This window comes from Pan paniscus, chromosome 20 (assembly GCF_029289425.2).
Source record: "Pan paniscus chromosome 20, NHGRI_mPanPan1-v2.0_pri, whole genome shotgun sequence".
Classification (NCBI taxonomy): domain Eukaryota; kingdom Metazoa; phylum Chordata; class Mammalia; order Primates; family Hominidae; genus Pan; species Pan paniscus.
Window position 1 is genome coordinate 41108769 of NC_073269.2, and position 15609 is coordinate 41124377.

Here is a 15609-nt window from a genome sequence, read left to right on the forward strand (position 1 = left end):
CAGATTTGAACGTGGGGAGTTCGAGGTGCCTCTTTTCTCCCAGAGCTGGGACACAGCAGGATGCAGACACCTGGAGTTCTAGGACTGGTGAGGGCATTTGGGAATTGTCAGAATACAGCTGGGGTTTAAAGCCAGGCAAGTGGATGAGAAAACTAAGGGAAGGGAAACGAAGGGGAAGGGGCTAAGGTGAACTTGGCAGTGTGAGGTGTGAGGTCCTTGGTGGCATGGAGCAGACAGCTCGGCTTGGAGATTCATACACCTTACCTGCTGTGGGGTCATGAGGAGTGTATGGATGGCACTAGGGGGTGGGAGATGGTAGGGGGAGATGGATCCTGAGCTCTTCCCCTGCACTGCAGGTGGACAGCCAGGCGGTAAGCAGGGCCTGGTGCTCCTGCAGGTGGGCACCTGGCTCCAGGTACAGTTCAATGGCCACAATATGCCGTTGATGTGTGTGGGGCCTGAGTTCTGGAGCCACCTCTGTGGACTCTGCGGCAACTTCAGTGGCGACCCCAGTGATGACAAGGTGCTCCCCAGCAGGGTGCCCACCCTCAGTGATGCCATCTTTGGCAATGCCTGGTGGACCCAGGACAGCCGGCCTGGGTGGGTGGCTGCCTGGGACCAGGAAGGGCCCGGGTTGGGAGAAATACAGGGCTCAGGGAAAACAGTGGGCAGACAGGCAGGCTTCGAGAACAGAAAGGTGGAAGAAGAGGGTGTGAATTGCACACACAACTCTCAGGAGATTCAGGTAGAATCAGGAACAATGATTATACCCATTCACGGATGGGGAAGACTGAGGCATGGAAGGGCAAAGCATCTGCCCAAGTTCCCACAATAAGAAATGATGGAACGGGCCGGGCATGGTGGTTCTTGTCTGTCATCCCAGCATTTTGGGAGGCCAAGGCAGGAGGATCACTTGAGCTAAGGAGTTTGAGACCAGTCTGGGCAACATAGCAAGATCTCGTCTTTACTTTAAAAAAAAAAAAAAAAAATTAGCCAGGCCTGGTGGTGGTGCACACCTGTATTCTCAGCTACTTGGAGGCTGAGGCAGGAGAATCTCTTGAGTCCAGGAGTTCGAGGTTACCATGAGCCATGCTGGCACCACTGCACTCCATCCTGGGTGACAGAGCGAGACCCTATCAAAAAAGAGAGAAAAAAAATGGTGGAACAGGGATTTGAGTCCAGGCATCCTGGCTTCAGGGTCCCTGATCCTAAATACTCCACCCCCCCACCTCTCACAGGGGAAACAGGAAGCACTCCTCACAGAGACCTTATTTATTTATTTATTTATTTATTTATTTATTTATTTTTGAGTCCTGCTCCGTCGCCCAGGCTGGAGTGCGGTGGCACGATCTCGGCTCACTGCAACCTCCGCTTCCCAGGTTCAAGTGATTCTCATGCCTTAGCCTCTCGAGTAGCCGGGATTACAGGCACACGCCACCACGCTCGGCTAATATTTATATTTTTAGTAAAGATGAGGTTTCACCATGTTGGCCAGGCTGGTCTTGAACTCTTGACCTCAAGTGGTCTGCCCACCTCGGCCTCCCAAAGTGTTGGGATTACAGCCATGAGTCACCGTGCCAGCCTCCCTTCACTGACACCTTAGTCCTGCAAAGTCCAATGCACCAAACACACGTGCTATTTAAATTTATGTGTAAATTAAATTAAACATCTTCCGTCACACTACCTATATTTCAAATACTCGGTAGCCTCTGGTTGCTAGTGACTGTGGTATTGGATGGCACAGACTTGGGGATTCGTCCAAGTAGCAGAGCTGGGATCTGAAGCTAACAAAGTTGGTTCCAGAATCCATGATCTAACTAATAACTATCCTGGCCGGGCGTGGTGGCTCACACCTGTAATCCCAGCACTTTGGGAGGCCAAGGTGAGCAGATCACCTGAGGTCAGGAGTTCAAGACCAGCCTGGCCAACATGGCAAAACCCCGTCTCTACTAAAAATGCAAAAATTAGCCGGCCGTGGTCGTGGGTACCTGTAGTCACAGCTACTTGAGAGGCTGAGGCAGGAGAATCGCTTGAGCCCGGGAGGCAGAGGTTGCCAAGAGCTGCGATCGCGCCACTGCACTCCAGTCAGGGTGACAGAGCGAGACTCTGTCTCAAAAAAAAAAAAAATAATGACTCCCTCATGTTGAGTAACTGTATGAAAATCATTTGTTACTATGGGGTTGAGGTTTTTAAACGTGTCTAAAACTGCACCAGGAGCTGTCAGCTGCTGGGAGGGAGAACCTGGTGTGGGCAGAGGAGGACTGGCCGAGGGTGGCCAGGCGGGAGGCAGGAGGAGGAGGAGGCTTGGAGGTGGCGGTGTTGAGTCCTGTGATCCCCCAGCTGCCGGCGGGACCCTGGTGGCGCTGAGCCCTGCCAGGACAGGCCCCGGGTGGAGCAGCTCTGCAGTGTTCTGGCAAACCGCTCCGGGCCCTTGGCCAAGTGCCACTGGTATGAGAGCCCCGTGTCCTACATGCAGGTGTGTGTCTCTGACCTCTGCCAGTATGGCACGGGCAACCGCATGCTGTGCACCGTGCTGGAGGCCTATGTCCAGCTCTGCGCCCTGCGCTGCGCGTTGCCTGCCCGCGTGGCGAGCCGGCCTGGGACGCAGTTACGTGCTCCTTCCCTTTCGCCGCCCCCAGCTCCAACGAGGGCCTCCCCACTTGGCTAGCTAGGATGCCTCCTTCCCCGGTGGATCGGAAGCCCTCATCCCCAGGGAGACCCCAGCCCTACCTAGGATGTTAACCCAAGCTTCAAGCCAGACCAGGGCTCCTCTTGGGCCCTTCCTAATCCTACCTCTCACCTCCCAGCACTGGACCCTAAATCGTCCGAGTTGCTCACTGTGTGCTGCAAGTTTGAAGTGGCCTGTGGGTGTGACATGCATAACAAACCACGTGGTTAAAAGTTTCATCGAGAACAATCGGGAGGCTGCAGTGAGCTGAGATCATGCCATTGCACTTGGCCTGGGCAAGAGAGCAAGGCCCTGTCTGGAAAAAAAAAAAAAAAAAAAAGAACAGTGGCAGTTTGGGAATCGTCCTGTGGTTCATTCCTGCCCTTCCCTCCCCTGCACTCACCCTGATTTTTTTCTCCCTCTAATTGAGGGAGCAAAGGTTTCAGGGTTGTGGCCTCTGGGTGATCTTTCCCCTCCCCCAGGTGTGGCGTGTCCAGCCAACAGCTACTATGACTTCTGTGGGCCACCCTTCCTGGCCACCTGTGCTAGCCTCAACTCCGCGCCCTGCACCCTCCAGTGCACAGTGAGCTGCTTCTGCCTCGAGGGCTTTGCCCTGGAGGCAGGCATCTTCGGTGCCCCACGCTTGCTGCGGCTGCCACCTGCAGGGCCGCTATATCCGGCTGGGTACTGAGGTGCTGCCTGCAGCCCCCTGTGACCAGAGGTGCGTGTACCATGGACCTGGACGCCTGCTCAAGTGCCACCCTCATGCCTGCAGGCCCTGTGAGCTGTGCTGCCAGCACAGGGGTGTCTGGGGTTGCTACCCCATGCACTACGAGACACTGTGGCTGTACGGAGATCCCCACCTGCGCACTTTCAATGGGACCCACCACCAGGTTCAAGGGCCTGGCTGGGAGATATTGGCTAGAACATGCCGGCCACACCACAGCGCCTATGCCATCTGGGTGGAGATCAGGCGCCAGGAGCCGTGGGATGCCACGTGGGCCCAGCAGGTGGATGTGGATGTGGCAGGATGGCAGCTGTCACTGCTGGCAGGACAGTTTGGAGCCGTCCAGGTACTTGTCACCCAGCTCTGGTCCTGGGCCTCCAGGAACTCTAGTAAGTAATGAGCATGAAGAACAGCAACGCCGGGCGTGGGAGCTCACGCCTGTGATCCCAGCACTTTGGGAGGCTGAGGCAGGAGGATCGCTTGAGGCCATGGGTTCAAGACTAGCCTGGCCAACATGGCGAAACCCTGTCTCTATAAAAAATTTAAAAATTTAGCCACAAGTGGTGGCACGTGCCTATAGTCCCAGCTACTCAGGAGGCTGAGGTGGGAGGATCATTTGAGCCCAGGAAGTCGAGGCTGCAGTGAGCTGAGATCACGCCACTGCACTCTAGCCTGGGCAACAGAGACCCCATCTCAAAGAAAAACAAAAACAAACACAAACACAAACAGGCTGAAGAAAGGGTGGTGGCCCAAGGGCCTTCCCTTTGGAGAAGGAGCTACTGGGACCTTTAGAAGTGGGCAGAGGGCCCCAGCCCTGAGCTTCAGAGGATCCACCCGCTTTGGCCTCTTCTGGCTGCGTCCCACTCCGTGGGCTTTGGAGTCCTCTGGGAAACGCCGCTGACCCCTAGAGCCTGGAGCCTGCATGGCCCTCCCCTTCCAGACCGTGCTCCAGGAATGGGAATTCCCTGCCTAAAAGGCTCAGAGCTGCTTCCAGGGTCCACACCGGCCTTGTCCCCAGGTCCATCCTCACAAGAGTGGACCATGCGGCCCACGTGACTCATTCTAGGCACCATTGCAGGAAGCCAGTGTGGACCAAGCTGGGCAGAGCGGCCCAGGCTAGATGTATGGGGACGCAGTGCCTCTTGCAGTGAGGGCCAGAGCTGGGGCTGCACAGAGAAGAGATGGGCCCAGGGCGGTCTCTCCTTGGATGCCAGATCCTGTCCAGGAAAAGTTGGAAATTCTGATTTTGCACCTGACCACCAGGACACTAGGGAGGTTTATGCATCAAGGCGGGAGGATAGACCGTATTCCATGTAATAGTGTGGCAGCTTGGTTTGTAATCTTAAACATGAAGATGTGTAAGGTGTGTACCTCCATTTCTACTCTTGTCTGGGCCCCTCAGGGTTGATGGGTGTTGGGTCCGCCTGGGGTTCGGTGGATGCTTTAGCTGGCAACGTGGCAACATGGTGAAGCCTGTGGTGATGGGTCCAGGGGGCCAGGACTGAATCCCACTGTGCCATTTGCTAGCTGTGGACCTGGACCTAGTGGCTTTACATCTCTGTGCCTCAGTTTCCCATCTGTAAAAGGGAAGTGAATGGTACCTACCTGTATGTGAGGATTAAGAGGTGTGAATTATCTAGGAGAAGGCATTTAGTAAGGGCATAAAAGCATTTGATCAATAAATAACACAGGTGAGGTGTGATGGCTCATGCCTTTAATCCCAGCACATGGGGAGGCTGAGGAAGGAGGATCACTTGAGCCTAGGAGTTTAAGATCAGCCTAGGCAACATAGCAAGACCCTATCTCTATTTAAAATTTACATTTAAAATTAAAAAATAATAGTAAATAAATAAAACATATAACTGCAAAGTCAAGCCAACGTTGTACCACTAGTGCTGCATCCCCACCCCCAGCAGGCAGAGTAAAGATGCAGTCTTTAAAAATCTGAGGCCGGGCATGGTGGCTCACGCCTGTAATCACAGCACTTTGGGAGGCCGAGGCCGGCAGATCACCTGAGGCCAGGAGTTCGAGACCAGCCTGACCAATATAATGAAACCCGTCTCTACTAAAAATACAAAAATTAGCCAGGAGAGGTGGCATGCGCCTATAATCCCAGCTACTCGGGAGGCTGAGACAGGAGAATTGCTTGAACCCGGGAGGCAGAGTTTGCAGTGAGCTGAGATTGCAGCACCATTGCACTCCAGCCTGAGCAATAAGAGCGAAACTCTGTCTCAAAAAAAAAAAAAAAAAACAAAAAAAAACTGAACTCAGGAGCCAGGTGTGGTGGTTCATGCCTGTAATCCCAGCACTTTAGGAGGCCGAGGCAGGCAGATTGCTTGAGCCCAGGAGTTTGAGACTAGACTGGGCAATGTAGTGAGACCCCACTCTACAAAAATAAAAAAAATTAGGCCGGGCGTGGTGACTAACACCTGTAATCACAGGACTTTGGGAAGCCAAGGTGGGTGGATCACCTGAGGTCAGGAGTTGGAGACCAGCCTGGCCAACATGGCGCAACCCCGTCTCTACTAAAAATACAAAAAATTACCTGGGCGTGGTGGCAGGCGCCTGTAATCCCAGCTACTTGGGAGGCTGAGGCAGGAGAATTGCTTGAACCTGGGAGGCAGAGGTTGCAGTGAGCCGAGATTGTGCCACTGCACTCCAGCCTGGGCAACAGAGCAAGACTCCGTCTCAAAAAAAATAAAATAAAAAATAAAATAAAAAAATAAAAAATTAGCTGGACATGGTGGCGCATGCCTGTAGTCCCAGCTACTCAGGAGGCTGAGGCTGAGGTGGGAGGATCAGCTGAGTCCAGGAGGCAGAGGCTGCACCATGCACTTCAGCCTGGGCTACAGAGTGAGATCTTGTCTCAAAAAAAAAAAAAAAGAAAGAAAAGAACAAGAAACGGACTCAGGTCACATTCCTTCTGTCTCAACGCCCTCCCATGGCTCCACCTCACTCAGAGTGAAACTGTGGCCTATGTGACCCTACAAAACTGGTTTCTGTCACCTCTCTGCCTTTGTCCCCTCCCACCTGCCCCTCACTCACTATGCTCCAGCCGCAGTGACCTCCTAGTGTCCTCCCATACTCCAGGCAGGCTCCCACCTCAGGGCCTTTGCACAGGCTGTTCCCTCTGCCTGAAACACTCTTCCTGGAGGTCCTCATATAACTGATCATTCTCATCTTTCAAGTCTCAGCACAAATGTTACCCTCTCCGAGAAGCCCTCCTTGACCACACACATGAAAAGAACCACCACTCCCACCCTCTCTCTACTGTAACCCTACTCCTTTTCTTTCCTTTTTTTTTTTTTTCTGAGACGGAGTCTTGCTGTCGCCCAGGCTGGAGTGCAGTGGCGTGATCTTGGCTCACTGCAGGCTCCGCCCCCCGGGGTTCACGCCATTCTCCGGCCTCAGCCTCCCGCGTAGCTGGGACTACAGGCACCTGCCACCTCGCCTGGCTAATTTTTTGTATTTTTAGTAGAGATGGGGTTTCACCGTGTTAGCCAGGATGGTCTCGATCTCCTGACCTCGTGATCCGCCCGCCTCGGCCTCCCAAAGTGCTGGGATTACAGGCGTGAGCCACCGCGCCCAGCTCTTTCCTTTGAAGTATCTGTCAGTCTCTTAAATCATCTTTTCTGTCAATCATTTCTTTGTTTATGATCTATCTTCCTTTTGACAGAATATGTGTTCTTCGAAGGCAGGAACTTAATTTTGTTGAAAAATAGACAAAAATCCCTGGGAGAAAGACAATAAACAAATACAGAAGTAAATTTCTGATATGTCAGAAGGTGACAGCTGGTTCTGGAGAAGAAAAAAGCAGGAAAGGGGTGAGGGGCCAGTGAGGGTGTTGCCCTTTAAGACAGGGAAACAGGCCAGGCACGGTGGCTCATGGCTATAATCCCAGAACTTGGGAAACCAAGGCAGGAGGATCGCTTGAGCCCAGGAGTTCAAGACCAGCCTGGGCAACATAGTGAGACCCCATCTCTACAAAAAATCAAGTACATTATCCAGGTGTGATGGTGCGTCTGTAGTCCCAACAAGTCGAGAGACTGAGGCGAGAGAATCACTTGAGCCCATGATGTTGAAGCTGCAGTGAGCCGAGATCATGCCATTGCACTGTAGCTTGAGTGACAGGGCGAGACCCTGTCTCCAAAAAAACAAAAAGGGAAGCAGTGAAGTGTGGAGCAGAGATCGGAAGGAGAGACCGGGAGCCATGTAGATACATGGGGAGAGTGTCCAGGCAGAGGAGCAGAGGCTGGAAGGGTGCCTGGTGTGTTGGAGGAGTGGTGGGGAGACCCGGGGAGCTGGCGCAGAGTGAGCAGATGAGTGAAGGGGTGCGTGAGACAAGATGAGGACAGAGGGGACAGAGGTTTATTTTGTGGGACTGCCCAGGCCACGGTGGCGAGTTTGGATTTTCTCCAAGTGTACTAGGGAGCTATGGAAAGGTTTTGAGCAAAGGAGGGATAGGATCTAATGTGCGGTTTCAAAGCGCTCCTTGGGTGCTATGTGCAGAGTGGATCTCAGCAGTGGCAGGAGCAGGGGCCCAGGAGGGGCAGGTGTCTGGACGTGGTTGCCCGACGCAGCCTGGGTGTCTGTGTTCCAGGTGAACGGCTCCCAGGCTGGCCTGCCCCTGCCCCTGGCTGGGGGGCACACTCCAGGCCTTCTCCACGCCCTTGGCCATCACAGTCCAGGTGGCACCCGGCCTCTCCGTGACCTTTCATGAATCCCACGCCCTCTGAGTGGCAGTGCCTGAGACCTACACCAACACCCTCTGTGGCCTGGGCGGGGACTTCAGCGTGGATACCCAGGATGACCTCAGCGGCTCTGATAGCACATGGCTCTCTGATGCCAACAGCTTAATGGGGGCCCAGCCCCTCTGTGCCCACCAGACAAGGCAGCCCTATACCAGGCCTTCTGTGGCTTGCTGGGCACCCAAGATGGGCCCTACAGGGCCTGCAGTAAGGACGTGGATCCCCAGGTGCATGTGGAGAACTGCATCCATGACCTCTGTGCCACGGGGGGCTCAAGAGAGGCTCTGTGTGCCACACTGGGGAGCTGCGCCCAGGAAAGCCAGCAGCGCAGCCTTCCCATGCAGCCCTGGAGACACCTCACGGCCTGCAGTAAGTGGGTATTCCCAGGGAGGGTCTTTCTCAGCCTGACCTCCCCAGCTGGCCCAATACCACTTCCAGGATGTCCTCCTAGGTCAACACCACCCAAAGTGACCCACTGCATGCCTTGCTGGCTAACTGTTCCCCCGAAGAACCTACCTGCTTAAAACTCTGCAATAACAATGACAGATGACACTGAGTGCTATTGCATCAGTCAGGATGGTCTGGGTTATGCTGAAGTAACGAACTAACCTGAACATAACCCAGCATGACCAAGGTTGTTTCTTCATCACTATCTTCATCACCTTTGTCATCACCACAGTCACTATCATCATTACCGTCACCATCACCACCACCACCAGCATCACTACCACCACCACCACCACCAGCATTACCATCATCACCACCACCACCGTCATTGTTACCACAACCATCATCACCATCGCCACCAGCACCATCGCCACCAGCACCACCACCACCAGCATTACCATCATCACCACCACCATCACCACCAGCATTACCATCATCACTACCACCACGATCATTGTTACCACAACCACAACCATCACCACCATCACCATCATCATTGTTACCACAGCCACAGCCATCATCACCACTACCATCACCACCGTCATCACCATCACCACCACCACCACCACCACCATCAACATCATCATCACCATCACAACCATCACCACCAGCATCACCATCACCACCAGCATCAGCATCACCATCACTACTATAATCACCATCACCACCAGCATCAGCATCACCATCACTACTATAATCACCATCACCATTATCACTACCACCACCATCATTGTTACCACAACCACAACTATTGTCATCACCACCACCACCACCATCACCACTATCATCACTGTCACCATCACCATCATCACTACCATCACCATCAACACCATCACATCACCAACAACATCACCAGCACTACCACCATCATCATTACTATCACCACGACCACCACCACCACCATTATCACCACCATGACCATGCCGCCAGCGTTACCACCATTGTGACCACGCCGCCGCCGTTACCACCACCGTGACCACACCGCCGCCGTTACCACCACCGTGACCACGCCGCCGCCGTTACCACCACCGTGACCACGCCACCGTCATTATGCTACATCCTGATGATGCCTCCACCTCCCCTCCTTTGCCTTTATGACTCACCCTTGGCCGCCACAACCCTCTCTCTGCTCCCTTGGTCCTATTCTGGTTGGAAATGCTCCAGAATAGTAATGCTTGCTCAATTATTTAACTCCTACCTGTTTTCTTCCAGAGCTGGCCTGTCCTCCCCACAGCAATTACGAGCTCTGCGGCTCCTCCTGTCCTAGCTCTTGTGCCGAGCCTGCCCTGCCCGACAGCTGCCTGACACCATGCCAGGATGGCTGCCAGTGTGACCGAGGCTTTGTGCTCAGTGGCATGGACTGCGTGCCCCCAATCCAGTGCGGCTGCTCCATGGGGGGCAGGTACCACCACCTGGCCGGGGAGGCCTTCTGGGCTGGGGAGCGCTGTGAGTAATTCTGCCACTGCCAGGCCTCCACCCACGCTGTGTGCTGCTCCCCGTCCTCCTGTGGGCCGGGGCAGAGATGTGGGACCCTCAGGGGCATCTTTTGGGTGCCACCCACTCTCCCCTGGCATTTATCAAGCAACCACGCACTCACACGTCACCTCCTTTGACCGGAAGAGTGTTGAGTTTCCAGGCACTTGCGCTTCTGCTTTTACCAAGTCCTGTGGCTCCTCCAGCTCATTGCCCCTTTTCAAGGTGGAACTTGGGAAGGAGAAACGAGTCCAGCAGTCCCATTGTGTTCATTTCAAAGATGTAGGTTCATGGGACCCAGGTTTGTCTGCAGAGAGAGCCCTGACCTGATGAGGTAAGCACTCATTGGCATCTAGAGACTCTTGAACCGATTGAAGCTAAAATAAATACATTGGCTCAAACTAAGTAAAAATCATATGATAGCCTAGTGAAAGTGTAGAGATTCTGGGTCCACAGAAGTTCCCTATATACCACTTTGGCTGTTTTGGTTACAGAAAGCCTCATAAAAGGTAACTCAAACCAGTCACAGACTGTGTTTTATGATTTTTAGACTAATTACATAACTGAAAATTCCAGAGGGAGATCAGGCATGGTTTGATCAGGGTGCTAACTCAGTTTTTCAGCATTTCTCTTGGTCTGTGTTTCTCTATAGCATTAGCTTTGTCCTCAGGCTGGCTTTTCTTGTGATGGCAAAATAACTGCCAATTTTCCAGTCATTAAACGTGTATTCCCCATTGTCCAAAACCCGAATCTTTTCTTACCCCTAGTACTCAACAAAAATTCCAATGCTTCACTTTGATTAAACCCCACTGAGCCAATCACTGCAGCCCAGAGGTTTTCTTAAGCCTATCTAATCCTACTCAGGAGTTGTAGGTGGGAGAGATCCTGCCCCCACCCCCCACCTCTGGCAGCCACTTCTTGCAGGGAGAGAGGGCAAAATGGGAATCCACCCCAGTGTCCCTATGTCCCCCCAAACCAGTGTTTCTTCTTAACAATCTTCAAAGAGTGTAAATGCCCTGGTAAACCTCCACTCTGAGACCTGAAACTTTTGTCTAGAACCCACAGGGGTGGATGTGTTTTCTACGCCCGAGGGCCCCTGCCTACAAGAGTTCCATTGTTGGCTATTGGAAAACACACAGCCACACCCCTCCCACTCCACCCCCTTCCAGGAAGGGAACCAGCTTTCAGAATTAGTCATGCTGTCAGCGTCCCACACAACGAGCCCATTGACTCCAAAGGGCAGCCCAGCAGATGGACTGCTGATATTATCCCAGTGGTACAGATGGGGAAACTGAGGCCCGGGAAGGCAGACTTGCTTGCCTAATGTCACATAAGGAGAAAGTGGCTGTGCTAGGATTGGAACCCAGGCTGTCAGGCTCTGAGCCCTTCCCTTTCTGTCTGTAGGCCTACTGTGTGCTCCCAAAAAGCTGTGGCCAAATTAAGGAGGTGGCATGTCTGATTCATCTGTGGCGGGGCCTGGGATATATAGTAACTCTCAACAATGGTGTTCATTAGTCCGGGCATGGAGGCTCACGCCTGTAATTCCAGCACTTTGGGAGGCCGAGGCGAGTGGATCACCTGAGGTCAGGAGTTCGAGACCAGCCTGGCCAACATGGAGAAACCCCATCTCTACTAAAAATACAAAAAAATTGCACTTTAGGAGGCTGAGGAGGGGAGATCACCTGAGGTAGGGAGTTCGAGACCAGCCTGACCAACATGGAGAAACCCCGTCTCTACTAAAAATACAAAATTAGCCAGGCGTGGTAGTGCATGCCTGTAATCCCAGCTACTTGGGAGGCTGAGGCAGGAGAATCACCTGAACCCGGGAGGCGGAGATTGCAGTGAGCTGAGATAACGCCATTGCACTCCAGCCTGGGCAACAGGAGCGAAATTCCGTCTCAAAAAAAAAAAAAAAAAAGAATGGCGTTCATTCATCCACTCATTAAAAACTTCCTGAGCACCTACTATGTGCCAGACCCTGGGCTCAGTGCTGGGGAAACAGCAGTGGGTGGAACGGTCAAGATCTCTCCATCGTGGTGGAGCTGAGATTCCAGAGGAGAGAGAGACAATAGGCCTCACCAGTATGAATTATATAGTTTGTCAGGAGGCCGTATGCGTTCGTGTCAGGGAAGAACATACAGAACAGGATGGGGAGGGGCACTGGTGGCTTCCAGATGGAAAAGATGGTTTTAAATTGAGAAGCCAAGGAAAGCCTCCTTGAGAAGGTGATATTTGAGCAGAACCCCAAGAAAGAGGAGGAGAGAGGCACTCACGTGCACATCTCAGGGGTGAGTGAGTCCTGCAAGGGCTGGATGGGGCCTGGTGCATTAGACGAGCCACAGGGAGGCTGGTGTGGCTGGAGCTGAGCGAGGGGCTGGGGAGAAGAGACGATGAGGTCAGAGAGGTGACGGGGACCAGATGGTGGGGGACTTATGGGGCTAGTGAGGACTTCGCTTTTGCCTGGAGCGAGGTGCGCCCAGGACAGGGCTCTGAGCCAGGTGGGCCCTGATGGGACTCAGGTGGTCCCAGGCTCCCTTTGGCTGCAGGGGGGAACAGACTGCGGTGGGGCAGGGACCAGAGCAGGGAGGCCAAGGAGGAGGCTCTGGGACGTCCAAGCTGGAGGGGACAAAGGCTGGGCCAGGGTAAGGGCAGTGGGAGGGGAGAAGTGGATGGTTCTGGAAATATTCTCTGGGGTCTTATCCCTTCTTCAAACCCTGCTGACTGTTCCTGGGGCCCTCAAGTTTACGTGGGCCCCTGGTTTTGGTTTTGTTTTTGTTTTTTGAGATGGAGTCTTGCTCTGTCGCCCAGGCTGGAGTGCAGTGGCGCGATCTCAGCTCACTGCAACCTCTGCCTGCCGGGTTCAAGCTATTCTCCTGCCTCAGCCTCCAGAGTAGCCGGGATTACAGGCATCCACCACTATGCCTGGCTAATTTTTATATTTTTAGTAGAGACGGGGTTTCACCATGTTGGTCCGACTGGTCTTGAACTCCTGACCTCATGATCCGCCTGGCTCAGCCTCCCAAAGTGCTAGGATTACAGGCGTGAGCCACCACGCCCGGCCGCCCCTGTTGTTTTTAGTACTCCGTGCACTCCCTGCAATCACACAGGGTGTGTGTGCAGCCAGACGTGGGGTGGAATCCTGACTGCCCGTTAATTAACTGGGTGACTTTCCGCTAAGCAACTAAGCCCGGGTGCCGCAGTTTCCCTAAGTGGAAGAATAACTCTCCGCAGGCAGTTAAGTCCTGCAGCCACAAGCCCCCGGATTATTGGTTGAGAATAGAGAGACAGTCAGCAATTGTAGGTAAATGACTCAGGCCCGAGCAGGGGTGTGGTGCTGGCGCAGGCTGAGTGCGGCACTGCCTTCTTGGATACCAGGGTGCAGGGGGAAGGGGATGTGGAGATGGGTCCCGGCTGCCAGCAGGCTGCTGGGTCAGTGCCTCCCCGCAGCTGAGGGTGCCAGCCAGGCTCTTAGAACTGCAGACTCATGGTCCTGCCTCTGCAGCCAGGAGGGAGCCTGCCAGCCCCAGCACCAGCCTCAGAGCCTTGGGGCTCCCACCGTTAGGGGGCCGGGGCTGGGTGGCCAGGAGGAGTTAAGTCACCCACAGCCAGGAAGGGGCAGAGCTGGGACCCAAGGGGCTGTGAACGGTGAACTGATCCAGGAGGAAGGAGAAGGAAGACATTGTGGGAGGGCCAACAAGAACACAGGCAAAGGAAAAATATATAGACAGTAAAAGGAAAAATATATATAGATAAAATATTCAATATATAAACTATAGTAATATACATAAATATAGAGTTTCTTAAGTTCATTTAAATTCTGTTTCCTTAACTGTTAGTTTACCCGGTTCTAAATTTACTTTTCCTTCCACTTTTTTGGTGTTGTTTTTTATCTTGTGATTTATTATTTTGTGTTAACTTTAATATTATATTTTTAAGGGCTGGGCGCAATGGCTCATGCTTGTAATCCTAGCACTTTGGGAGGACCAGGCGGGCGGATCACTTGAGGTCAGGAGTTCGAGACTAGCCTGGCCAACATGGTGAAACCCCATCTCTACTAAAAAATTACAAAAAATTAGCCGGGTATGGTGGTGGGCACCTGTAATCCCAGCTACTCAGAGGCTGAGACAGGAGAATTACTTGAACCTGGGAGGCGGAGGTTGCACAGTGAGCCAAGATCTCACCACTGCACTGCAGCCTGGGTGACAGAGCAAGACACTGTCTTGAAAAAATATATTGTTTAATTGATTTTTTTCCCCAACTTTTGAGATTTTCGACTATAGAAAAGTCATGTAACCCGTACAATCCACTCAAATACCCTTCACATAGCTTCCTCAATTCTTAGTATTTTGCCTGATTCGCTTTATCTCTTTATATCTATGTAATTTTCTTCTGAGTTTCTGTGTCTCACTTTTCCTGTCCCTGTTTACTTGTCCAGGCGTTTTCAAAAGACTCAGTCTTCTCTGTTGTTGGTTCAAAAGACTCAGTCTTCTCTGTTGTTGGTTGACCAATAAATAAATATTTAGCCTTTTTCTGGAGGGAGATCACAAAACAGGACAGAGCTCTTCCTGAATCCTTCAGGCGGAGTCGCCCTCTCTTCCTGGTCTGTGGAGGACAGTCCTGGGGCCTTTGCTGTGTCAACCACGCCCCGAGGCACCCCAGAAGCTGCGTCTGTCGAGTCTGTGCTGTAATCATGGCCTTGAAGGTGGAAGGCAGGTCTGAGATGGGAGGTGACAGGAGCAGGTCTGGGCCGGAGCAACCGCAAGCCCCCGTCTCCTTCTCTCCCTCCCTCCCTCCCTCCCTCCATCAAAGCAGGCAGAGCTGGGGCCTGGGGCACCCCAGGGAGACAGACCTGCCACCTCAGCAATGGCTTCCAGGTGGGAATGGGGGTCTTTTAGTCCAGACTTTTCCAGAGATGCTGGAAACACAGCTTGTCCTGCTGTTTAAATGTTCGCAATTATTAATTTTTGCAATGCTTTGTAAAAACTAAAGGTACAATAGTTGGGTTCCACCCTGGGACCGCCAGTTTGCAATCCTTCTCTTAGGGACTGAGTCAGGCTGGAGGGGGGCGGGCTGCAGGGCTCCCACTTGAACCAGAAGTCCCTGTCCCAGATGTCTAGCTCCAAATGTGTTCCCTGCCCTTTCCTGCTTCCCTGTAGTTCCTGCCCGCACCCAGGACCCCCAGCCATCTGCCCAAGACCTCCCCACCCCCACCACGCCGCCCCCACTCCCCACATGATGGGGAAGCTGGCCAAGACATTCATTCCTCCACACCCCCTGCCCCCATCAGCAGCTCCACCCTCAGCACCCCCACCTCAGCTCCTGCAAGGCCTCCGTGGATGGGGGGTGGCGGTGGAGAACGCCTTTCTTTTATAATTGTTTTAAACCTACTTTTATTTTTATTTTTGTAGAGACAAGATCTCTCTATGTTGCCCAGGCTGGTCTTGAACTCCTGGACTCAAAGGATCCTCCAGCCTCGGCCCCCCAGAGTGCTGGGATTACAGGCGTGAGCCATGGTGCCCAGCCTGGTAATTAACAGATACTTCGTG

At 53.1% G+C, this 15609-nt stretch overlaps 1 protein-coding gene and 1 pseudogene across 2 annotated transcripts in view; one reads left to right on the plus strand and one right to left on the minus strand.

Annotated features, from left to right (window-relative positions):
* LOC129394787 (cyclin-dependent kinase 12-like) overlaps window positions 1-9882 on the minus strand; it is a 36512-nt pseudogene extending 26630 nt beyond the window's left edge.
* FXYD3 (FXYD domain containing ion transport regulator 3) overlaps window positions 1-15609 on the plus strand; it is a 32625-nt gene that overhangs the window by 5457 nt on the left and 11559 nt on the right. Inside the window, exon 2 of one of the 2 annotated variants that reach the window (XM_055104108.2) lies at window positions 9803-10036. The exons of the other annotated variant lie outside the window; for it this stretch is intronic. Within the exon in view, the coding sequence (XP_054960083.1) occupies window positions 9946-10036 (91 nt within the window). The 5' untranslated portion in view covers window positions 9803-9945. The remainder of the gene's footprint in view (window positions 1-9802; window positions 10037-15609) is intronic. 2 annotated transcript variants of the gene reach the window in all.